Source organism: Chlorocebus sabaeus, chromosome 12 (assembly GCF_047675955.1).
Source record: "Chlorocebus sabaeus isolate Y175 chromosome 12, mChlSab1.0.hap1, whole genome shotgun sequence".
NCBI classification, from domain to species: domain Eukaryota; kingdom Metazoa; phylum Chordata; class Mammalia; order Primates; family Cercopithecidae; genus Chlorocebus; species Chlorocebus sabaeus.
In genome coordinates this window covers 109,266,073-109,292,819 of record NC_132915.1, presented here as the reverse complement: position 1 = coordinate 109,292,819, position 26,747 = coordinate 109,266,073, and the positions used below count along the sequence as shown (strand labels likewise).

Here is a 26,747-nt window from a genome sequence, read left to right as displayed (position 1 = left end):
CATCTGTGAATGGCATCAGTAGACAGATGTGAATAAAAGTAATGTGATTATAATTTTAAAAAATCATATTTAATAGGATCCATTTATTATTAAATGAACATTAGGCTACTTAATGAATAATAAATCTTTGACACAATGAAAACTCTTAATGCAGAGTGAGAACAAAATGAAAGTAATAACTGTTTTTCTCCTAACCCTTGCTTTAGTTGGTCTTTCCACCAGACTGTCACTTTATTTTAAGGATATTATAATAGCACAAAGCCACCAGATTTACCATTAGAGAGATCTTCATTAAATTATCTTTGTTGTAATAAAGGTTATCTGGAGGAAATACTGGTCCGGACACAATAATAAATGTCAAGCTTTCTAATATTTTCCACTTTTAGACACAAATTGAAAGGATCGTTTATAATGTCAAAAATATACTTTTTTCTAACTAATCTATCCTATGACTAAGACTCTATTAGCAATGAAAGTAGATAGAGCAAATCTAAATGTGGAGAGAAAAAGTAATTTCCACTTGTTTGAACAGATGAAAGCATGAATAAATTGAAAGCCTGAAATATTAGCTTGGGGGAATAAAATCACTCGGGGGAGCAAGAGCAGGATATATCAGCCTTTAACTCTACACTTCCCCCAAGAAAAAATTTATAGACAGCTATGTACAAACCAAAATAGCTCTGGGAGGGTTCAAGGGACCACTTAAGAAACTAAAGCAACACAGTGAAGCCAAAAAAGAGAGAGAGAGAGAGAGAGAGTGAAAGAAAAAAACAAAAACAAAAACAAAAACGAATAGTCATATAGAAAAAACAACTGCTGAAATCAGCATACCTGAGACAGCAGAAACATCTTTTTTGGCTAGGAACAAAAAATGCAGAAAGGGACTATCAGCATCAGCCACAAGGTGGAACCACCATGGTCCTCAGTAACCCACTCTGGCAGAAGACACTGGCATTTTTGCCCTGCGGGAAGCAACAGCTATTTCTGAGAGAAAACCCAGAGGAAAAGATGAAGATGTACCATCCCCTCCCACATCCCTTTTCCCCCACCAAAAATACCGTGACTGTTGTGCCAAACCAGGATCGGAACTACTACCTTTCTTAATCTGCATGTGTCTCTGACATATGAGCAGCAACCATTTCAAAAGCTCCCACATAAAAATGCTCATACTAAATTTATTCTGTTACTTAAGAGTGTTTATGGATTTACATTCCATTTGTGGACTATCTCACTGGATCTTCTTTCCTGCCAAATTGGTGCCTGCCGAAGAAGGATGAAGTGCTGTAGAGCATGGTGGATTTTAATGCCAATTCCAACACCACTTATCATGTCAGATTATCAAGAACCCCTTAAACCTAAGTTGAAATGAAACTGATGTAAAATAAAAATACATCAAAAGTGAAGTTATTTGCATCTAAGAATATTGAAATATACATATTAAGTACTTCCATCTTGATAACCATCTTGTGTTTTCACTTATCAACATAAGTGAATAAATACTAATTTCAAATATACCCAATACTATTTCTTTGTGAGTCATTAACAGATCTTAACAAAACCTTTAAAAATGAGAAAACTGTTACTTTTGTTTTCCAAGATGGTGGATTGAAGTCATTGTTAGCCCACCTCTTGCACTTGGAAAGACAAAATGGTGTGTAGAGATTCACACTGAACTTTCTTTCAAGAAGCAACACAGGAACTTAACAGGAAAATTGAAATAAGCCACAGACCATTTGAAAGAAGCAGCAGGATGCAGCTTACACCATAAGCTAGGCAGAAAATTTTGAGTTTCCAGGGTGTGAGATGGGGATAAACTGACTGTAAGATATACACTTCCATTGGGAAACCTATCAATCTAGGCCATAGGGGAAGGCCTTAATCGTACTCAGGGCTGGAGTAGATTCAGTGAAGAGTGACGACTATATGAGGAGTGGCATTGGGATGTGCTTTGAGTCTCCAGCACGTTCCCAGTTTCTGGCAGGATGGAGGGAAGCCATTTCTGATTCTACCTCAGAGAGGACCTCCCAGAAGTCTGCCAGCTAACTCAAATGGTGGTCACAGGTTGAGAGAACCTCCCAACTGAAATGTTTGATATAATTTCCTGTGGGGACAAACTCCCCAGGCCAGAACTGAGAGGTGAGTGGGACGTGTGATGCAGCAGCAAGCACAGGAGCTGGATGCCCCTGCTCTGCAGGTGGATCAGGAGGGGTGTGGCCTGAAGGCTGCAGTTACTGTCTCAATAGGAGAGGCTTATGGTATGGGTCAGTTTTGAGCTCTGAGTTCAGACTTCTTGAAACTTAGCTAACTACTCCCAGTGGAACACTGTGGGTGTGAGACCTGCCTTGCCAAGGGTGTGGGAGCTGGATGGGGCTTACTGCCAAGCTGCTACTCCCCATTCTTCATATGGACTCTCCTTGTACAGAGGCAGAGGCAGCTTCACTTCTCTCTGGAAAATTACCCCAGTGGCCCAAGAACTGCCTTCCAATTCCCACTGGAGCCACTGCTTGTCCCACACGTAGAGAGCCAGAGCATCACTTTACCTGACCTAGTTCCCACCAGGTTTTGCTCAACCACCTACCCTGGTAGAGTAACACAAATAACAGAAGAAACTTTTAGAAGCCCTTTAGCTCTACCCGTTCCCTGAGACACCAGAGTACCTCCCATGGGTAACATAAGGCAAGTCCAAATCTCACCACTACCACCACAGCTGGCAGTCTTTTGCAAGCACCACCTCCTGGCTGAAGGCCAACTGACACAGTCCATTAGAGCATCTTGAATTCAGAACATTCAATGTCATGACAGGCCGGGGAGCCTCCTCTGCCTTAATTTGGCTCTCTATCACACATTCACACACACAAACACACACACGCGCGTCACACACACACATCAACCTACTGGCAAACCGAGGTAAACACACACACACACACACACACACACACACCTGCTCAATTCAGGCCATTATCCCTGATGAACATCGATGCAAAAATTATCAGTAAAATACTGGCAAACCGAATCCAGCAGCACATCAAAAAGCTTATCCACCACGATCAAGTGGGCTGCATCTTTGGGGTGAAAGGCTGAGTCAACATACACAAATCAATAAATATAATTGATCACTTAAACAGAACCAAAGGCAAACACCAGACAATTATTTTGATACATGCAAAAATGCCTCTGATAAAATTCAACATCCCTTCCTGTTAAAAACTCTCAATAAACTACTTATTGATGGAACATACCTTAAAATAATAAGAGCTATTTCATACAGCCAATATCATAAAGAATAGGCAAAAGCTGGAAGCATTTCAATTGAAAACTGGTACAAGACAAGGAAGCCCTCTGTAACCACTTCTATTCAACATAGTATTGGAAGTTCTCGCCAGGGCAATGAGGCAATAGAAAGAAATAAAGGGTATTCCAATAGGAAGAGAGAAAGTCAACTTGTCTCTGTTTGCAGATGACACGACTTCATATTTAGAAAACCCATCATCTCAACTGAAAAACTTCTTGAACTGATAAGCAACTTCACCAAGGTCTCAAGATACAAAATCATTGTGCAAAAATCACAAGCATTCCATTACACCAACAATAGTCAAGCAGAGAGTCAAATCAAGAATGAACTCCCATTCACAATTACTACAAAGAAAGTAAAATAGCTAGGAATACAACTAGGAGTACAAGGGATGTGAAGGACCTCTTCAAGGACAACTGCAAACCACTGCTCAAGGTAATAAGAGAGGACACAGACAAATGGAAAAAATTCCATCCTCATGAATAGGAAGAATCAATATTGTAAAAATGGCCATACTGCCCAAACATTATAGATTCAATGCTATATCCATCAAAATACCGTTGACATTTTTCACAGAATTAGAAAGAACTATTTTAAATGTCATATGGAATCAAAGAATACCCCATATACCCAAGAAAATCGTAAACAAAAATAACAAAGCTGGAGGCATTACGCTAACTTCAAACTGTACTAGAAGGCTACGGTACCAAAACAGCAGGCTACTGCTGCCAAAACAGACATATAGACCAATGGAGAAGAGCAAAGACCTCAGAAATAACACCACACATCTATGACCACCTGATGTTTGACAAACCTGACAAAAACAAGCAAGGGAGAAAGGATCTCCTATTCAGTAAATGATGCTGGGAAAACTGGCTTGCCATATACAGAAAACCAAAACTTGACCCCTTCCTTACACCTTATACAATAATTAACTCAAGCTGGATTAAAGATTTAAATGTAAAATCCAAAACCATAAAAACCCTAGAAGAAAACCTAGGCAATATCATTCAGGACACAGGCAAGGACAAAGATTTCATGACAAAAATGTCAAAAGCAATTGCAACAAAAGCCGAAATTGACAAATCGGATCTAATTAAACTAAAGAGCTTCTGCACAGCAAAGAAACTATCATCAGCATGAGCAATCAACCTACAGGACGGGAGAAAATTATTGCAACCTACCCATCTGACAAAGGTCTAATAACAAAAATTGACAAGGAACTTGAACATATTTACAAGCAAAAGAAACAAACAACCCCATCAAAAGTGAGCAAAGGATATGAACAGAAACTTATCAAAAGAAGACATTTATCTAACCAACAAATATATTTTTTAAAAGCTCAACAATACTGATCATCAGAGAAGTGAAAATCAAAACTACAATGAGATACCATCTCACACCCATCAGAATGGTGATTATTAAAAAGTTAAGAAACAATAGATGCTGGTGAGGCTGAGAAGAAAGAGGGACGCTTTTACACTGTTGGGGAAACTGTAAATTAGTTCAACCATTGTGGAAGACAGTATGGTGATTCCTCAAGGATCTAGAACCAGAAACACCATTTGACCCAGTAATCCCATTACTGGCTATATACCCAAAGGAATATAAATCATTCCACTATAAAGACACATGCACATGTAAGTTTATTGCAGCACTATATACAATAGCAAAGACATGAAACCAACCCAAATGCGCTTCAGTGCTAGACTGGATAAAGAAAATGTGGTACCTATACACCATAAAATACTATGCAGTCATAAAAAGGAATGAGATCATGTCTTTTGCAGGCACATGGATGAAGCCATCATACTGAGCAAACTAACACAGTAACAAAAAAAGCAAACACCGCATGTTCTCACTAATAAGTGAAAGTTGAACTTTGAGAAAACAAGGACACAGTGAGGGGAACAACGCACAACACGGTCCGCTGGGGACTGGGGGTGAGGGAAGAGAACTTAGAGGATGAGTCAATAGGTGCAACAAACCATCATGGCAAAGGATACCTATACAACAAACCTGTACGTTCTGCCCATGTATCCCGTATTTTTTAAATTTAAAAACAGGAAATACTTATGGACACACGTACATACATACATACACACATACATTCTTCCCGGATCTTCATTCCTGGCAAGCCAAGGAACCTGGAGAAACACCAGAATTCTGTCCCTCTGAAAATGCAGGACAGGTCTACCTTCATCAGCATAAAATTTTGGACCATATGTGGTAACTGCAGGTCCACCCCACAATGAGTAACTGAAAATTGAGGCAGTATTTCAGATCCAAAAAAACTGATGAAGCAATTCGTGACACATTTGGGTTGTTTTTGCCTTTTCCTACTATGAAGAGTGCTAGCAGGAAGAAGGAAGAACGGTGTACAAATATCTGTTTGATTCTCTGCTTTCAGAATCCTTTGCTTGTTTGCGTGTTTGTTTGTTCTTTCTTGAGACAGGACATCACTCCAGTCAGCCAGGATTTTCCAGTCTGTGATTTTTGTTCTTTCCTTTTGTCAAGTTTTAGAAGATTTTATTTACTTTCTATTGAATTTTAAGGCATTTTTAGATGTGTATTAAAACATTATCTCACATGCTGTGTGTTACATTTCATTTATTTTCATCGTCCCTTTTTAATTTTATTATTTTATTTTATTATAGTTTATATTCTAGGGAATATATGCACAAAGTGCAGGTTTGTTACATATGTATACACGTGCCATGTTGGTGTGCTGCACCCATTCACTCGTCATATACATTAGGCGTATCTCCTAATGCTATCCTTCCCTCCTCCCCCCACCCCACAATAGGCCCTGGTGTGTGATATTCCCCTTCCTGTGTCCAGGTGTTCTCATTGTTCAATTCCCATCCATGAGTGAGAACATGTGGTGTTTGGTTTTCTGTTCTTGCAGTAGTTTGCTGAGAATGATGGCTTCCAGCTGCATCCATGTCCCTACAAAGGACATGAACTCATCCTCTTTTATGGCTACATAGTACTCCATGGTGTATATGTGTCACATTTTCTTAATCCAGTCTATCATTGATGAACATTTGGGTTGGTTTCAAGTCTTTACTGTTGTGAATAGTGACGCAATAAACATATGTGTGCATGTCTTTATAGCAGCATGATTTATAATCCTTTGGGGATATAGCCAGTAATGGGATGTCTGGGTCAAATGGTATTTCTAGTTCTAGATCCTTAAGGAATCGCCATGCTGTTTTCCACAATGGTTGAACTAGTTGACAGTTCCACCCACAGTGTAAAAGTGTTCCTATTTCTCCACATCCTCTCCAGCACCTGTTGTTTCCTGACTTTTTAATGATCACCATTCTAACTGGTGTGAGATGGTATCTCATTGTGGTCTTGATTTGCATTTCTTTGATGGCTACTGATGATGAGCATTTTTTCATGTGTCTATTGACTGCACAAATGTCTTCTTTTGAGAAGTGTCTGTTCATATCCTTTGCCCACTTTTTGATGGGATTGTTTTTGGTTTTTTTTTTCTTGTAAATTTCTTTGAGTTCTTTGTAGGTTCTGGATATTAGCCCTTTGTCAGATGAGTAGATTGCAAAAATTTTCTCCCATTCTGTAGGTTGCCTGTTTATTCTGATGGTAGTTTCTTCTGCTGTGCAGAAGCTCTTTAGTTTAATTAGATCCCATTTGTCAATTTTGGCTTTTGTTGCCATTGCTTTTGTTGTTTTAGACATGAAGTCCTTGCCCACGCTTGTGTCCTGAATGGTATCGCCTAGGTTTTCTTCTAGGGTTTTTATGGTTTTAGGTCTAACATTTAAGTCTCTAATGCATCTTGAATTAATTTTTGTATAAGGTGTAAGGAAAGGATCCAGTTTCAGCTTTCTACTTATGGCTAGCCAGTTTTCCCAGCAGTATTTATTAAATAGGGAATCCTTTCTCCATTTCTTGTTTTTGTCAGGTTTGTCCAAGATCAGATAGTTGTAGAAGTGTGGTATTATTTCTGAGGGCTCTGTTCTGTTCCATTGGTCTATAGCTCTGTTTTGGTACCAGTATCATGCTGTTTTGGTTACTGTAGCCTTGTAGTATAGTTTGAAGTCAGGTAGTGTGATGACTCCAGCTTTGTTCTTTTGACTTAGGATTGTCTTGGCAATGCAGGCTCTTTTTTGGTTCCATATGAACTTTAAAGAAGTTTTTTCCAATTCTATGAAGAAAGTCACTGGTAGCTTAATGGGGATGGCATTGAATCTATAAATTACCTTGCACAGTGTGGCCATTTTCACTATATTGATTCTTCCTATCCATGAGCATGGAATGTATGGAATGTTCTCCCATTTGTTTCTGTCCTCTTTTATTTCATTGAGCAGTGGTTTGTAGTTCTCCTTGAAGAGGTCCTTCACATCCCTTGTAAGTTAGATTCCTAGATATTTTATTCTCTTTGAAGCAATTGTGAATGGGAGTTCACTTATGATTTGGTTCTCTGTTTGTCTGTCATTGGTGTATAAGAATGCTTGTGATTTTTGCAAATTGATTTTGTGCCCTGAGACTTTGTTGAAGTTGCTTATCAGCTTAAGGAGATTTTGGGCTGAGAGGATAAGGTTTTCTAAATATACAATCATGTCATCTGCAAACAGGGACAATTTGACTTCCTCTTTTCCTAATTGAATACCCTTTATTTCTTTCTCTTGCCTGGTTGCCCTGGCCAGAAGTTCTACACTGTGTTGAATAGGAGTGGTGAAAGAGGGCATCCCTGTCTTGTGCTAGCTTTCAAGGGGAATGCTTCCAGTTTTTGCCTATTCAATATGATATAGGCTGTGGGTTTGACATAAATCGCTCTTATTATTTTGAGATATGCTCCATCAATTCTGAATTTATTAAGTTTTTAGCATGAAGAGCTGTTGAATTTTGTCAAAGGCCTTTTCTGCATCTATTGAGATAATCATGTGGTTTTTGTCTTTGGTTCTGTTTATATGCTGGATTACGTTTATTGATTTGTGTATGTTGAACCAGTCTTGCATCCCAGGGATGAAGCCCACTCGATCATGGTGGATAAACTTTTTGAAGTGCTGTGGATTTGGTTTACCAGTATTTTATTGAGGATTTTTGCATGGATGTTCATCAGGGATATTGGTCTAAAATTCTTAAATTCTAAATTTTTTTTGTTGTGTCTCTGCCAGCCTTTGGTATCAGGATGGTGTTGGCCTTATAAAATGAGTTAGGGAGGATTCCCTCTTTTTCTATTGATTAGAATAGTTTCAGAAGGAATGGTACCAGCTCCTCCTTGTACCTCTGGTAGAATTCGGCTATGAATCTTTCTGGTCCTGGACTTTTCTGGTTGGTAGGCTATTAATTATTGCCTCAATTTCAGAGCCTGTTATTGGTCTATTCAGTGATTCAACTTCTTCCTGGTTTAGTCTTGGGAGAATGTATGTGTCCAGGAATTTATCCATTTACTCTAGGTTTTCTAGCTTATTTATGTAGAGGTGTTTTTAGTATTCTCTGATGGTACTTTGTATTTCTGTGGGGTCAGTGGTGATATCCCCTTTATCATTTTTTATTGCATCTATTTGATTCTTCTCTCTTTTCTTCTTTATTAGTCTTGCTAGCTGCCTATCAATTTTGTTAATCTTTTCAAACAATCAACTTCTGGATTCATCGACTTTTTGAAGGGTTTTTTGTGTCTCTGTCTCCTTCAGTTCTGCTCTGATCTTAGTTATTTCTTACCTTCTGCTAGCTTTTGAATGTGTTTTCTCTTGCTTCTCTAGTTCTTTTAGTTGTGATACTAGGATGTCAATTTTAGATCTTTCCTGCTTTCTCTTGTGAGAATTTAGTGCTATAAATTTCCCTCTACACACTGCTTTAAATGTGTCCAGAGATTCTGGTATGATGTATCTTTGTTCTCATTGGTTTCAAAGAACATCTTTATTTCTGCCTTCATTTCGTTATGTAACCAGTAGTCATTCAGGAGCAGGTTGTTTAGTTTCCATTTAGTCAAGCAGTTTTGATTGAGTTTCTTAATCCTGAGTTCTGGTTTGATTGCACTGTGGTCTGAGAGACAGTTTGTTATAGTTTCTGTTCTTTTATATTTCCTGAGGAGTGCTTTACTTCCAACTATGTGGTCAATTTTGGAATAAGTGCGATATGGTGTTGAGAAGAATGTATATTCTGCTGGTTTGGGGTGGAGAGTTCTGTAGATGTCTATTAGGTCTGCTTGGTGCAGAGTTGGGTTCAATTCCTGTATATCCTTAACTTTCTGTCTCGTTGATCTGTCTAATGTTGACAGTGGGGTATTAAAGTCTCCCATTATCATTGTGTGGGAGTCTAAGTCTCTTTGTAAGTCTCTAAGGACTTGCTTTATGAATCTTGGTGCTCCTGAATTGGGTGTATATATATTTTGGATAGTTAGCTCTTCTTGTTGAATTGATCCCTTTACGATTGTGTAATGGCCTTCTTTGTCTCTTTTGATCTTTCTTGGTTTAAACTCTGTTTTATCAGCGACTAGGATTGCAACCCCTGCCATTTTTTGTTTTCCATTTGCTTGGTAGATCTTCCTCCATCCCTTTATTTTGAGCCTATGTGTGTCTCTACACGTGAGATGGGTCTCCTGAATACAGCAAACTGGTGGGTCTTGTCACCACCAGGCCTGCCCTATAAGAGCTCCTGACTCTTTATCCAACTTGCCAGTCTGTGTCTTGTAATTGGAACATTTAGCCCATTTACATTTAGGTTAATATTGTTACATGTGAACTTGATCCTGTCATTATGATGTTGGCTGGTTATTTTGCTCATTAGTTGATGCAGTTTCTTCCTAGCATTGATGGTCTTTACATTTTGACATGTTTTTGCAGTGGCTGGTACCGGTTGTTCATTTCCATGTTTAGTGCTTCCTTCAGGAGCTCTTGTAGGACAGGCCTGGTGGTGACAAAATCTCTCAGCGCTTGCTTGTCTGTAAGGATTTTATTTCTCCCTCACTTATGAAACTTAATTTGGCTGGATATGAAATTCTGGGTTGAAAATTCTTTTCTTTAAGAATGTTGAATATTGCCCCACCCCTCCCTTCTGGCTTGTAGAGTTTCTGCCGAGAAATCCACTGTTAGTCTAATGGGCTTCCCTTTGTGGGTAACCCGACCTTTCTTTCTGGCTGCCCTTAACATTTTTTCCTTCATTTCAACTTTGGTGAATCTGACAATTATGTGTCTTGGAATTGCTCTTCTAGAGGAGTGTCTTTGTGGCGTTCTCTGTATTTCCTGAATTTGAATGTCAGCCTGCCTTGCTAGGTTGGGGGAGTTCTCCTGGATGATATCCTGCAGAATGTTTTCCAACTTGGTTCCATTCTCCCCCTCACTTTCAGGTTCACAAATCAGACGTAGATTTTGCCTTTTCCCATATTCCCATATTTCTTGGAGGCTTTGTTCATTTCTTTTTACTCTTTTTTCTCTAAACTTCTCTTCTCACTTCATTTTATTCATTCGATCTTCAATCACTGATGCCCTTTCTTCCAGTGGACCGAGTCGGTTACTGAAGCTTGCGCATTTGTCATGTAGTTCTTGTGTCTTGGTTTTCAGCTCTCTCAGGTCATTTAAGGACTTCTTTACATTGGTTATTCCAGTTAGCCATTCAGGAAATCTTTTTTCAAGGTTTTTAGCTTCTTTGCTATCGGTTCGAACTTCCTCCTTTAGCTCGGAGAAGTTTGATTGTCTGAAGCCTTCTTCTCTCAACTCGTCAAAGTCATTCTCTGTTCAGCTTTGTTCCATTGCTGGAGAGGAGCTGCATTCCTTTGGAGGGGGAGTGTTGCTCAGATTTTTAGAATTTTCAGTTTTTCTGCACTTCTTTTCCCCCATCTTTGTGGTTTTATCTACCTTTGGTCTTTGATGATGTTGATGTACAGATGGGGTTTTGGTGTGGATGTCCTTTCTGTTTGTTTGTTAGCTTTCTTTCTAATAGTCATGACCCTCAGCTACAGGTCTGTTGGAGTTTGCTCAAGGTCTACTCCAGACCCTGTTTGCCTAGGTGACAACAGTGGAGGCTGCAGAAGAGTGAATATTGCTGAACAGCAAATGTTTCTGCCTGATTATTCCTCTGGAAGCTTCGTCTCAGAGGGGTACCCGGTTGTGTGAGGTGTGAGGTGTCAATCTGACCCTAGTGGGGGTGTCTCCCAGTTAGGCTACTCCAGGGTCAGGGACCCACTTGAGCAGGCAGTCTGTCTGTTCTCAGATCTCAAACACCATGCTGGCAGAACCACTACTCTCTTCAAAGCTGTCAGACAGGGACATTTAAATCTGCAGAGGTTTCTGCTGCCTTTTGTTTGGCTATGCCCTCTCCCTAGAGGTGGAGTCTACAGAGACAGGCAGGCCTCTTAGAGCTGTGGTGGGCTCCACCCAGTTTGAGCTTCCCCACCACTTTGTTTACCTACTCAAGCCTCAGTAATGGCAAGCGCCCCTCCTCCAGCCTTGCAGCCTCCTTGCAGTTAGATCTTGGACTACTGTGCTAGCAATGAGGGAGGCTCTGTGGGCGTGGGACTCTCCAAGCCAGATGCAGGATATAATCTCCTGGTGTGACGTTTGCTGAGACCCTTGATAAAGGACAGTGTTAGGGTGGGAGTAACCCAATTTTCCAGGTGCTGTGTATCACGGTTTCCCTTGGCTAGGAAAGGGAATTCCCTTCCCCCTTGCACTTCCTGGGTGAGGTGATGCCTCGCCCTGCTTCAGTTGTTGCTCTATGTGCTGCATTCACTGTCCTGCCCCTACTGTCCAACAAGCCCCAGTGAGATGAACCCGGTACCTCAGTTGGAAATGCAGAAATCACCCGTCTCCTGTGTTGCTCACGCTGGGAGCTGGAGGGTGGATCTGTTCTTATTCGGCCATCTTGGAGCTGCCTCTCATCGCTCCTTTAATGAACAAAAGGTTTTAGCTTAGATATATTCCTGTTTGTCAAGTTTTTCTGATTTTGACTTTTCAAAATATGCTGTCATATACAAGAAACCCTTGGATATAAAATTCCATGAATATTTCTCTTTTCTTGCACTCATCACTTCGGTGGATGTCATCAATTAATCTCTGGGTTATAGCATGTTTTCTTGAAAGTGTTCTGCAGTCTATTTTGGGCATTGAGAATTTCATCAAACTTAAGTGAATATTTCTACAAATTGAAGGCATAGTCCCTTTTGATGCTTCATTATTTGCATATATTGCCTCCACAAGACCATTTCATGCAAAGACTTGTCTTGTCCCCACAGCCAGATCATTGCAACATGATATAGAATCAATTGGTCAAAAATGGGAAGGTTATCTCTGGAATGTCTATTTGACTCCATTGATCTCTCCATTTTAATTAAGACACAATATGCTGTGCTAATTACATAACATCACTGCACATTCTCAAATCAGAAAGTGTAGTTCCAACTTCTTGTCGTTCAATCTCAGAAAGAATGATCTTCCAGATGCACATGCTTGGAAGTACTTCTCAACACACACACACACACTCACATCCAGACACAAAGATACAAATACACACACAGACACAAACTGTTTAATATGTACACAATTGTTAACTGGCATTGTTTTACATGAAATAAGGCAAATGTGTAGCCACTGTCCTAACTCAGTTCCACTCCTATCATATTTGCCCATAACACTGATTAGTAAATCTGATTCAACTGTTCTATAATCACAATTTAAGCTGTGTCCATTAAATTCCCTGAGGAATGCAAAAGGATACAACCTAAGACACAAAACTTAATTGACTGCTGACATTTCATTGGTAAATTGGGTAATTGATGGGTAAATGTAGTGGAACCGGTGGGTGGGCATTAGTTATATAAGGGACGAAGCAGCAAGATACTTCATTATTAAAAGGTGTTTGAAAGAAATTGAAACACAAGAGTGTGTATATTCAGCTGAAATAAAATTAGAAAACCCAGAAATCAATCTCACTTGGGGTGTAAAAAAATGGCATTAGGGGAGATTCTGGGTCAATCATCCAACTGTGGAAACTGGATCTTGGAAGCAGGATCCCTTTCCTGCAATGAGACTTGTTTATTGGTGGTGGTGTTTCAGTGGAAACGATTTTGGAGAATGGCCCCTTCCTTTTGTGTATCTGCTGATTAGATTTCATGGCTGATTAGATTTCATGGGAAATCTGGGGTTTTAAACTCTATTTAAATGTTAACATAATTCATTCAAATGACAAAAAATCAACAGGTTCTTTGATGTGGAATCATCACAGATCCCTTTCTTCTTAAGTACAGTTATTAAAGTTGACCTACCAGAGTGAAACAATTATGGAGAATGGCCCCTTCCTTTAGTGTATTTGCTGATTAGATTTAATGGTACATTTATCATTAGGTATAGTGATCAAAGTTGACCTACCCAAGAGTAGAGATGTCCAGGACAGAACTCAGGACTCTGTAGAATCACAGAATCTTGAGTGCAACACTGTTCAAGCACATAAATATGCTCATTCAGAGGGTTTCGGTGTGACGTGTGTGTGAATTGCAGTGTAATGAGCATGACACGCAGACAGGTTATCAAGTGGACTCACCTCAAATTCAGTTATGGGCATTACAGAACACTGATGCCAAGTTCCCGGATCCAGAGGAAAGAAACTCCAGCATCCTGTGTAAAGCCACGGCATCTGGATTTCTCATGCTTCTGGGGATCATGCTCCTGAAAATAGTGACTCCTTCCTCCTTGTGGAGCATCTTTCTCAGCAGCGCTCATTTCTTCTTCCAGGACTCTGTCCAACAGAAAGGGGAAGCCTTCTGATAGAGCACACCTGACCCATGAAAAGAAAAGGGAAAGAAAGGAGGCCAAAGGTCACACTCTCCTCATTCCACCATCCTCCCTAAAATCATCCTGATTTCATGGGCCCTGAGACCGGGGATGCTTCTGTACACCTCGAGGCCTTGGCGCCTGGCCTAAATTCTATTCTCTTTCTCATTATCTGAAAAATTTTAAGAAAATCCCTAGAGCCAGGATCTTTATTCCTAGTAAGCCAAAAGTCCCAAAGAAACACCCAAATTCTGTCCCTCTTAGTTTGGGAAACAAGTCTACCTTCATCAGCATGACATTTTCCACCAAATGTGGTAACTGCAAGTCCACCACACAATGCGTAACTGGAATTGGAAGCAACATCTCAGACGATGACAAATACATGCAACAATCCCTAAGACAAATGGTTTATTTTTCCCTTTCTTACTAAAACAACCACCAGTTTTAACAATGGTATCCAAATCTCTTTTAGACGCCCTGCTTTTAAATCTCTATGTTTCCTCCTGAGACAGGGACTCACTCCCATCACCCAGGCATTTACAGTGTTTAATTCTGGTTATATGCTATTCTCAAATTTACAACTATTTATTTCATCTCTCTCAAATGTTGATCCATTATCACATACGTATTAAAATATTATCTCCCATGCTGTGTGATATGTTGTTTTTATATTCATCCTTTCTTAAATGAACCAAAGGTTTTAGTTGGATTAAATTGTGATTAGTCAAGTTTTCTGATTTCATGATTTCTTAAATTGCGGTCATATGACCTCAATCACTGGAAATAGAATGTCATGAGTATTTCTCTTTACTTGCAATCATAAATACGGGGAATGTCATTAATTGGTATGTCGGTGATTGCATGATTTCCTGAAAGTCTTTCACAGTCTAATTTGGACACTGAGTATTTCGTCTAAGTTCAGTGCATGTTTCCAACACTTGATGCTTTATGATTTCGGTATATAGCTTCCACAAGAGCATTTCCTGCAAAGACATGTCTTGGTCCCCACTGGTAAGTCATTTCACTCGAACACAGAATCAATAGGCTGAACATGGAAAGGTTATCGCTAGAATACTTATTAGACTGTACGGATTTCTTCTTTGATATTAAGGAAACAAATACGCTGTGTTATTAACTGTACTTCATTGATGATTCTCAAGTCAGAAAGTACAGGTCTGACTTCCTGTCCTTCAATGCCTGAAAGGATGATCGTATCTGCCAAAAGCACATAGTTAGAAGCACATCGCAGCTCAAACACACACACACCCAGACATATAAACAAAAACAAAGAAACACTCACATGGGCATGATTCCGCATGCCCACAAGTTCACGCAAGCAAACACATACACACAAACACACACATTGTTTTGTAAGGACAGAATTATTCCCTACCACTGTTTTAAGTAAACTAACGCATTCCCCAGGAGTTTTAAGTGAACTCCCTGGGGAATACAAGGGGACACACCCTATGACTCATTCTTTAACTGAGTGCTGATATTGGATTGGTGGACCGCGTACCTGATGGGTGGGTGGGGTGTTCGCGGTAGGCGGGGGTGAGTTATATAAGGGCTGATGCAGCCAGATGGCGCGTCATTTGAAGACTCTCTCGGAAGAGATAGCGTCTTTCTGCAACGTGTGGTCCCGGCAGAAAAAGCTTGTGATCCTTGCTCCTGGCGACATGGAGGCCGATTCACTCCACTTGGGAGGTGAGTGGCAGTTCAACCACTTTTCAAAACTCATATCTTCTCGGCCAGATGCAGCTTTTGCTGAAATTCAGCGGACTTCTCTACCTGAGAAGTCACCACTGTCATCTGAGACCCAAGTCAACCTCTGTGATGATTTGGCTCCTGTGACAAGACAGCCTGCCCCCAGAAAGAAGCTTCCTCGCAGTAACAGGAGACCTGCTGCGGTGGGGGCTGGGCTCCAGAATATGGGAAATACTTGCTACTTGAATGCTTCCCTGCAGTGCCTGACATACACACCACCCCTTGCCAACTACATGCTGTCCCAGGAGCACTCTCAACTTTGTCAGCGTCACAAGTGCTGCATGCTGTGTACGATGGAAGCTCACATTACACGGGCCCTCCACTGTCCTGGCCACGTCATCCAGCCCTCACAGGCATTGGCTGCTGGCTTCCATCGAGGCAAGGAGGAAGATGCCCATGAGTTTCTGATGTTTATTGTGGATGCCATGAAAAAGGCATGTCTTCCCGGGCACAAGCAGGTAGATCATGACTCTGAGGACACCACCCTCATCCACCAGATATTTGGAGGCCGCTGGAGATCTCAAATCAAGTGTCTCCACTGCCAGGGCGTTTCGGACACCTTTGACCCTTACCTGGACATCGCCCTGGATATCCAGGCAGCTCAGAGTGTGAAGCAAGCTTTGGAACAGGTGGTGAAGCCTGAAGAACTCAATGGAGAGAATGCCTATCATTGTGGTCTTTGTCTCCAGAAGGCGCCTGCCTCCAAGACGTTCACTCTACACACTTCTGCCAAGGTCCTCATCCTTGTATTGAAGAGATTCTCCGATGTCACAGGCAACAAACTTGCCAAGAATGTGCAATACCCTGAGTGCCTTGACATGCAGCCATACATGTCTCAGCAGAACACAGGACCTCTACTCTATGTCCTCTATGCTGTGCTGGTCCACGCTGGGTGGAGTTGTCACAACGGACATTACCTCTCTTATGTCAAAGCTCCAGGAGGCCAGTGGTATAAAATGGATGACGCCGAGGTCACTGCCTGTAGCATCGCTTCTGTCCTGAGTCAACAGGCCTATGTCCTCTTTTACATCCAGAAGAGTGAACTGGAAAGATGCAGTGAGAGTGTGTCAATAGGCAGGGAACCAGGAGCCCTTGGCGCTGAACACAAAGACAGGCGAGCAACGCAAGGAGAGCTCCAGAGAGAACCCTGCCTCCAGGTACCCGACTTGGAGGAGCACTTGGTGGAAAGAGTCACTCAGGAAGGCACCTTAGACCACTGGAAGTTCCTCCAAGAGCAAAACAAAACCAAGCCTGACTTCAACGTCAGAAAAGTCAAATGTACCCTGCCTCCCAACGTGCTTGTGATTCATCCATCAAAATACAAGAGTGGGATGAACAACCATCATCCTGAACAGCAAAGCTCCCTGCTGAACCTCTCTTCAAGGAACCTGACACCTCAGGAGTCCATGAACACTGACACACTCACTTCTCTGCAAGGGAGGACCAGGAGATCCAAAGGGAGGAACAAACACAGCAAGAGGGCTCTGTTTGTGTGCCAGTGATCTCAGGAAAAGTCTCCACCCAAACGCAGGAGTGCATGTGCACACAAACTGACACACACACACATACACGTACACACACACACCCACGAGGGGGTTCACGCACGCACACACACACACCATCACATACGCAGTCAATCCGACATAAAGTAATGAGGAGCCCAGGTTTCTGTCTACACAAGAGGGACAACTGGATAGTGACGGCTGCGTTTCAGGATGAGCCCAGACATGGGAAACATCGAGTTTTGCCGTCGTGAGTCTTCTGAACCTGTGGGGGGATTGTCTGTGTGTTTGTGTTCACGGTAGATGACATTCAGTGTGAACTTCTGAATAGGACATATTGTGGTGTAGGGTTTCACGTGAAGTTATTGCAGGGGACGGGGTTGACTATTTTCTCTTGGGGTGTGTTTCATTTGTCAGTTGTTGGTGAGCACCAGAAGTTGAAATTTTGCGAACGTGGGACTTCTGTGGATCCTTCTCGCTACCTTGAGTATTGGAAACTGGGACGCATTTGAAGAGAGGAAGGGTGTTTTTCTTTTGAACCTGCCTCGCCGTTTTCACATTGCTTGCTGAATGGACCTCAGGCGCCCTAGGACTTGTGCCCTTGGTGGAACCCACAGAATGCTGGAAACAGACAGACAGACACACTTGCCTATTGAATGCTGTCCATTTCCAATGAATTGAAGCAGAAAATCATCCCACTGGTATGTGAGTCATTTGGAAGTAAGTCGTATTGATAATCAAGGAAATCAAACACAGGAGCGTGTGTGTATTCAACTAAAATAAAATCAGCAAGCACTGAAATAAATCTCATTTGGTGTGTATCAAAATGGCATTTGGGAGATTCCGGGTCAATCGTCCAGCTGCGAAAGGTGCATCTCTAAAGCACAGTCCCTGACCTGCAATGAGACTTGTTCATCCGAGGTGGTGTTGCAGTGGAAATGATTGTGGGAAATGGCCCCTTCCTTTTGTGTATTCGCTGATTGGATTTCAGGCCCCGTTTCTCGTTCGGTACAGTGATCCAAGTTGACCAACCCGAGAGTAAAGATGTCCAGGGCATAACTCGGGGCTCCGTACAACCACAGGATCCTGGGTGCAACCCCGCTCAAGCACACAAATGTGCGTATTAACAGTGTCTCTGTGTGACGTGTGTGCAAAGTACAGTGTGATGAGCATGACTGGCAGACAGTATGTTGCCATCGTATGTCCCCAACCACCGGAAATAGAATGTCATGAGTATTTGTCTCTTCTTGCAATCACAAATTCGGGGAATGTCATCAATCAGCCGGTCGGTGATTGCATGATTACCTGAAAGTCTTTCACCGTCTAAACTGTGCATTGAGTATTTCGTCTAACTTCAGTGCATGTTTCCAACACTCGATGCTTTATGATTTGAGTATCTAGCTCCCACCAGAGCGTTTCCTGCAAAGACTTATCTTGTTCCCCACTGGCAAGTCATTTCACTCGGATATAGAATCAAGAGCCTGAACATGGAAACAATCAAGAGGCTGGAATGTCTATTGGATTCCCCGGATCCCAACACACACAGGTGTACAGTCATTTCTACATAACATAATGTGGTCCTCAGGTTTTTGTCTATGTAAAAGGGACAACTGGTTAGTGATGGCCGCATTTCAAGATGATCCCATATCTAATATGTCGTTGTGGAGTTGTGAGTATTCTGATCATGTGAAGGGACTGTCTCTGTGCAAGTGTTTTCACAGTAGATGACATCCTGTGTGAATATCTGTAGACTACATTTTGAGGTGTAGGTTTTCCCCTCAGTGTACTGGATGAATTTGAATTTATTATTCTGTCTTGGTTTGTTTTGATTAGTCAATTGGTAGGCGAGAGTAGGTGAAATTTTGCTAAAGTGGGATATAGGTGAATCATTCTCGTGAATGTGAATAATTGAGACTGGGATGCATTTGTAACATTGGAAGGGTGTTCTTACTTTTTATTCCAACATTTTTTGCATTTGTTTTCAACTGATCTCAGGTGCCCTGGGTAGAACCTAGGTAATTCTTGGAACAGACAAACAGATGCTGCTAATTTTATGGTGTGAGTTTAAGTTTAATTTAAAGGGAAAATTTTCTCACCAGTATGTAATTCATTTTCAAATAAGTTATACTTATCATCAATGGAATAATACACAACACACTGAAGTGTGTGAGTATGAAACTACAGTCAAATTAGAAAGTTCTTAAATAAACTGCATTTCATGAGTAAAGGATGGAATTTTCGGAAATTCGAGATCAACCATCCAGCTGTGAAATCTGTGTCTTTGAAGCAGTATCCCTGTCCTGAGAGTTGTTTTTCTCTGGTGGTATTTCAGTGGAAACTACTTTGGGGAATAGCCCCTTCACTTTTTATATTTGCTTCTTACTTTTCATTGTAAATCTGTGTTTTTAAACTGTATTTACATGTTCATAGAATCCATCCCAATAAAACATAACCTACACATCTTCTCATTTCTAATCATCACAGATCAATCTCTTGTTAGTTATGGTGATCAGTTTACTTACCTGAGAGTAAGTGACACCTGGGCAGAACACAGGGCTCCACAGAAGTACAGAATCTTGGGTCCAACCCTGTCCAAGCATCAAAATGTGTGTATTAACAATGTGTCTGTGTGAATTGTGTGTCAAGTAAACTGAGTTTAGTAAAACTTGCAGTAGATTATTAATTTGGCTCACTTTGTAATCAGCGAATGAGCTTTAAAGAGTATCAATGACCGGTGCCTACCCCCTAGAGATAAGAACTTCCAATGTCTTGTGTGAAACCATGGCAACTGGATTGCTCATGATTCTGAAGATAATTCTGTCTCCCATGGTTTCAGAATCACTGCAGGAGGTGGAAACAGATAACACATCAGTCCCTTGCTCTCTCTGCTCTCTTCACTCAGGAAAAGTCTCACTGGGACCAAGGAAAATCCTATGGTTTCCTAGGGAGAAGGATTTTTCTCAGGAGAGAAAATGGTGGCTCCTTCCTCCCTGTTGAGCCTCTTCCTCAGGATTGCCCCTTTGTCTCTCCAGGACTCTGTTCATCAGACCTGAGATGCCCCCTGGTTGAGCACATCTGGCCTATGAACAAATAAGGGGAAGGAATGGTTCCAAAGACTGTACTATGCTCACTCCACCATCCCCTCTGAAACCATCCTGACTTCACGAGCCCTGGGTCAGAAGCTGTTTCTTTATATCTCTAGGCTTTGCCTCACAGCCTAAATCCTGCCCCATTTCCTACATCTTGTAAATTTTGACAAAACCTGTAGAGTCTAGATCTTTATTCCTGACAGGGCAAAGGGAGACACATCAGAATTCTGTCCCTCTGAGACTGCAGGACATCTCAGCTTCCATCAACATGAAATTTTGAATCAAATATAGTTACTGCAGGTCCACCTCACAATGAGTAATGGAAGTTGAGACAACATCTCAGACTCTGTACAGTTTTTGACCAAGCTCATTTAGTTTGGCAATGCTTTTACTCTAGAAATCAGTTGTGAAAACACTTAGGATTCATGTTATTTAGTCTTTTAATCAGTCTGTTATTATTTTCAAAGTATTTACTACACTTTAGCTTAATATTTCTGATAAACTTTGTTGCAAAATTCTCAATATAATAGTGGCAAACCAAATCCAGCAATACATCAAAAAGCTTATCCACCAAGATCAAATCGGCCTCATCCCTTGGGTGCAAGGCTGGTTCAACATATGCAAATCAATAAATGTAATTCACCACATAAACAGAACTAAAGACAAAAAACCCATGATTATTTCAGTTGACTCAGAAAAGGTCTTTGATAAAATTCAACTATCCTTTATGCTAAAAACTCTCATGAAACTAGGTATTGATGGAGCATGCCGCAAAATAATAAGTGCCATTTATGACAAACCCACAGTCATTATCATATTGAACAGGCAAAAGCTGGAAGTATTCCATTTGAAATTTGGCACAAGGCAAGGATGCCCTCTCACCACTCCTATTCAATATAGTGTTGGAAGTTCTGGCCAAGGCAATCAGGCAAGAGAAAGAATAAAGCATATTCAAACAGGAAAAGAGGAAGTTGGACTTTCTTTTCTTGCAGATGACATGATCCTATATCTATAAAATCTCATCACCTCAGCCCAAAAGATTCTTAAGCTACAAGCAACTTCAGCAAAGTCTCAAGATACAAAATCAGTATGCAAAAATCTCAAGCATTCTTATACACCAACAATAGACAAGAAGAGAGCCAAATCACAAATGAATTCACATTTACAATCGCTACAAAGAGTATAAAATAGCTTCCTAGGAATACAGCTAACAAGGCAAGTGAAGGACCTCTTCAAGGAGAACTACAAACCACTACTCAAGGAAATAAGAGAGGACACAAACAGATGGAAAAACAATCCATGCTCATGGGTAAGAAGAATCAATATCATGAAAATGGTCATACTTCCCAAAGTAATTCATAGATTCAGTGCTATTCCCATAAACTACCATGGACATTCTTTACAAAATTAGAAAAAACTACTTCAGAATTCATATGAAATGAAAAAAGAGCCCATATACCCAGGACAATCCTAAGTAAAAATAACAAAGCTGGAGGCATCCTGCTACCTGACTTCAAACATATTACAAGGCTACAGTAACCCAAACAGCATGGTAGTGGTACAAAACAGACACATAGACCAATGGAATGGAATAGAGATATCAGAAATAAGATTGCACATCTACAACCATTTTATTTTGGATGAAAACAAACAATGGGCAAAGGATTACCTATTTAATAATAAATGGTGCTGGAAAAACTATCTAGACATATGCAGAAAACTAAAACTGGACCCTTCCTTATACCTTATACAAAAATGAACTGAAAATGGATTAAAGATTTAAATGTAAAACCCAAAACTATAAAAATCCAACCCCATATAAAAGTGGGCAAAAACTGGGTGCAGTAGCTCATGCCTGTAATCCCAGAAGTTTGGGAAGGTGAGGTGGGCAGATAACTTGAGGCCAGGAGTTCAAGATCAGCCTGGCCAACCTGGTGAAACTCAGTCTCTACTCAAAATACAATAAATTAGCCAGATGTGGTGGCAGGTGCCTGTAATCCCAACTACTCAGGAGGCTGAGACAGAAGAACCACCTGAATCTGGGGGGTAGAGGCTGCAGTGACCCGAGATTGTGCCACTGAACTCCACCCTGGGTGACACAGCAAGACTCTGTCTTAAAAAGCGAAAATAAAAATATTTTTAAAAGTGGGCAAAGGATATGAACAGACACTTATGCAGCCAACAAACATATGAAAAAAAAGCCCAAAGTTACTGATCATTAGCGAAATACAAATCAAAACCACAGTGAGATGCCATCTCATGCCAGTCAGAATGGCGATTAGTAAAATGTCAAGAAACAACAGATGCTGGTGAGACTGTGGGGAAACAGGAACACTTTTACACTGTTGGAGCGAATGTAAATTCAAACGCTGTGGAAGACAGTGTGGTGATTTTTCAAAGACCTAGAATCAGAAATACCATTTGACCCAGCAATGCCATTACTGGATATATACCCAAAGGAATACAAATTCTTGTATTATAAAGATACTTGCATGCATATGTTCATTGCCACACTATTCACAATAGCAAAGACATGGAATCAACCCAAATGCCCATCAGTGACAGACTGGATACAGAAAATGTGATACATATACACCATGGAATACTATGCAGCCATAAAAAGGAATGAGATCATGTCCTTTGCAAGGACATGGATGAAGCTGGAAGCTATTATTCTCAGCAAACTAATGCAGGAACAGAAAACCAAATACACATGTTCTCACTTACAAGTGGCAGATGAACAATGAGAAAACATAGACACAGGGAGGGGAACAACATACACTGGGGCCTGTCTGGGGGTGAGTGAGGAGGGAGTGCGTCAGAATAAATAGCTAATCCATGTGGGGCTGAATACCTAGGTTACGGGTTGTAGGTACAGCAAACCACCATGGCACACACTTACCTATGTAACAAACCTGCACGTCCTGCACATGTATCCTGGAACTTAAAATGAAATAAAATAAAAATTTTTAAAAACTTTATTTTTTCTAAGTCGTGTTTGCAATTTTCAACGTGAACTTTCTAGTAGACATTTATCATATATAGAATTATATAGTTGATTTTTGAACAACTATGGGTCTGCCATTCTTTAAAATGCAAATTCTTTATGAGTGTCTGTATATGTAAACATATGTGTGTATATATATTTGTGTGTGTATATATATGTGTACGTGTGTGTGTGTGTAGATAGATAGATAGATAGATAGATAGATAATGCTCCTGGTTTTCTGTTTGAGTAGGCTGAGAAGGAGGAGGGGGAGGAGTGATTGTTCTTGCAGTCTCAGAGGTAGCTAGGTGGAAGAGAATCTGTACAAATGAACACATGAAGTTCTCATTTGTAAGTGTGATTTAAATAATTGTACACCTGGACATAGAAGTGGAATGATAGACACTAGAGATCTGGAAGGGTGAGAGGGTGGGAGGGGCAAATAATAAACAATGGTTCAGATATCTGGATTCCTTGATCCCAAATGGTGTACAATTATTTCTCTTTAATTTGTGTCCATTTACCAGCAAGTTTGAGAGGAGTGAGCCAAGCTCAGAAAGGCATTCAGCTCTAAAATCAGATGTGCATGGCAATGGGCAGAAGTACCCTCTCCCTTTCTCAGAACAAATCCAAGCTTCCTTTATACCCCTTACCTACAGGAAAGTTATGTTCCAAAATGTATTTCTGCTGGAGGCAAAACATTTTATATTTTATGAAAAAAAAAAACTTGTAACTTGGTAAAACTTAGAAATTAATATTGGAAAAACAGTAAGGCACTCTCTTTGGGACTTAATCTTTGAGACACTTCAGTAGCATATACAGCTTGTAATTCGTCCTGAGAAAATCCAGATAGTATAAACTTGAGAATGTTCATGAGGAACGGAAAAGTACACATTTACTCACATATTTTACATTAAAGTTTATCAAGGGTAGAAATTCAAAAATCTGTTTTACTATGAATGTTCATATGAAAGTACAGACATTCACCTAAATTTTCCTGAAATTATTTAAAAATTAATTTGTCATTGGTAACAGAAACTTCCAAACATCTCCATTTTACAAGTTTCATTATCCATATTTTCTCTAAAATATTCAGAAGTAGAAAAAAATATATAGATTAAAATAGCTCATGTTTTTCAAATTTAAAATAATTGTTCAGTAACTGGGAAGAAAGGTTTACACAAATTGGAAATTCTGTATGTATATAGAAATTAATAAGATGAGAAAATTATGGCAAATAATAGGGGACTTCAATAAGTTCATGCAAAATAACAATTATGAAAAAACTATGCATGAACTTTTAGCTTTGGCATCAAAACACACATATGCTAGTTTATTTTAACTTTTTTTTATTTTTGAGACAGGGTTTCACTCCTCTCACCGAGGTTCCAGTGCAGTGGAGCAATCTTGGCTCAAAGTAACCTCTGCTTCCCAGGCTGAAGCGATTCTCCTGCCTCAGCCTTCCAAGTAGGTGGGACCTTGTCTGGTTAATTTTTGTATTTTTTGTAGAGGCTAATTTTTGTATTTTCTGTCGAGGCAGGGTTTTGCCATGTTGCCCAACCTCCCAAAGTGCAGGGATTACAGGCGTGAGCCACCATGCCCGGACCTGTTTTAACATATGTGAACAGGATTTTCAACATCAGTCTGAAAAGAGCCACATGAATTCTGCCGAACTTGAATTCTGCCAAACCTGAAATAAGAACAAACATCAAATTTATGGTGAAGCTGGGGTACAAAAAACGGTGAAATAAATTATTCTTTATGAAAAATCTATGGGAAAAATGACCTGAAGGATCAGTCGTTTACAAACGGATACCTGATTCTAAGAAGAGATAAGACAATGTTGAAGATGAAGCCCACAGAGGAGGGGCATCCATTCCAATTTTTGAGAGGAAAAAAAATTGTTTCTATGCCCTAATTGAGGAGAACTGACAATTAACGAGAGATATTATAGCCAACACCACAGACATCTCAATTGGTTCAGCTTACACAATACTGACTATAACGTGAAAGTTGAGAAACTTTACATTTGATGAGTCCCGAATACCCTTGTGCCTAGATCAGCTATGGACAAAAGCAGAGCTATTAGTGACTATTTTGAACAAGCAGAATCAAGATCCTGAAGCATTATTTTGAAGAATTATAACAGGGAGTGAAATTGACTTTATCAATAGGATCCTGAAGGCAAAGCACAATTAAAACAATGGCTACCAAGAGGTAGAAGTGCTCCAGTCAAAGCAAAAGCAAACTTCTCAAAAGCAAAACCATAGAGGTTTTGGGGATGCTCAAGGCATTTTGCTTGTTGACGTTCTGTAGGATCAAAACACCATAATATTTGCTTAGTAGGAGAGTTCTTAGAGAAAATTAGCAAATACTTTTGCAGAAAAGTGCCCTGTAAAGATTCACTAGAGAGTCCCTCTGCACCACAACAACATTTCCTTTCCTTCCTCTCGTCAAACACCGGTAATTTTGAAAGAGTTTTCATGGGAAATTATTAGGCATCAACATTACAGTCCTGATTTGGTTTCTTCTGACCTTATTTTTCCTAATCTTAAAATAACTGTAAAGGGCACCCATTTTTCTTCAGTTAATAGTAGAAGATTGCATTGACATGGTTAAATTCCCATGACCCTCAGTTCTTTAGCAATGGACTGAATGGTTGGGATCATCCCTTAATGCAGTGTCTTGACCTCAGTAGAGATTATATTGAGAAATAAAGTTGATATTTATATTTCTATTTTTAATTCCATTTTTCACTGACATTTTTAAATCCCTTCACAATTCGCATTTGTCTCAAAGGTATTTAAATTTAGAAATCATATCAAGTGAGGTTGGTGCTACAATGGCTGAATAGGAACAGCTCCAGCCACCAGCTGCCAGCGTGAGCAACACAGAAGATGGGTGATTTCTGCATTTCCAATTGAGGTACTGGGCTCCTCTCACTGGGGCATGTTGGACAGTTGGTGCAGGACAGTGGGCGCAGCCGAACGAGTGAGAGCCGAAGCAGGGCAAGGCATCGCCTCACCTAAGAAGTGCAAGGGGGAAGGGAATTCCTTTTCCTAGCGAAGGGAAACTGTGACACAGAACACTGGAAAATTGGGTCACTCCCACCCAATACCGTGCTATACCAAGGGTCTTAGCAAACAACACACCAGGAGATTATATCCCATGCCTGGCTCGGAGGGTCCCAAGCCCACAAAGCCTCTGTCATTGCTAGCACAGCAGTCTGATATCTAACTGCAAGGCGGCAGTGAGGATGGGGGAGGGGTGCCCACCATTGCTGAGGTTTAAGTAGGTAAACAAAGCAGCCAGGAAGCTCGAACTGGGTGGAGCCCACTGCAGCTCAAGGAGGCCTGACTGCCTCTGTAGACTCCA

At 40.6% G+C, this 26,747-nt stretch overlaps 1 protein-coding gene across 1 annotated transcript; it reads left to right on the top strand.

Annotated features, from left to right (window-relative positions):
- Nucleotides 1–15,707: 15,707 nt before the first annotated feature.
- On the top strand, nucleotides 15,708–18,282 carry LOC140713097 (ubiquitin carboxyl-terminal hydrolase 17-like protein 6). The gene has a single exon (XM_073022212.1). It carries the CDS (start codon nucleotides 15,708–15,710, stop codon nucleotides 17,295–17,297), a length of 1,590 nt encoding a protein of 529 aa, XP_072878313.1. The 3' UTR covers nucleotides 17,298–18,282.
- The last annotated feature ends 8,465 nt before the right edge of the window (nucleotides 18,283–26,747 follow it).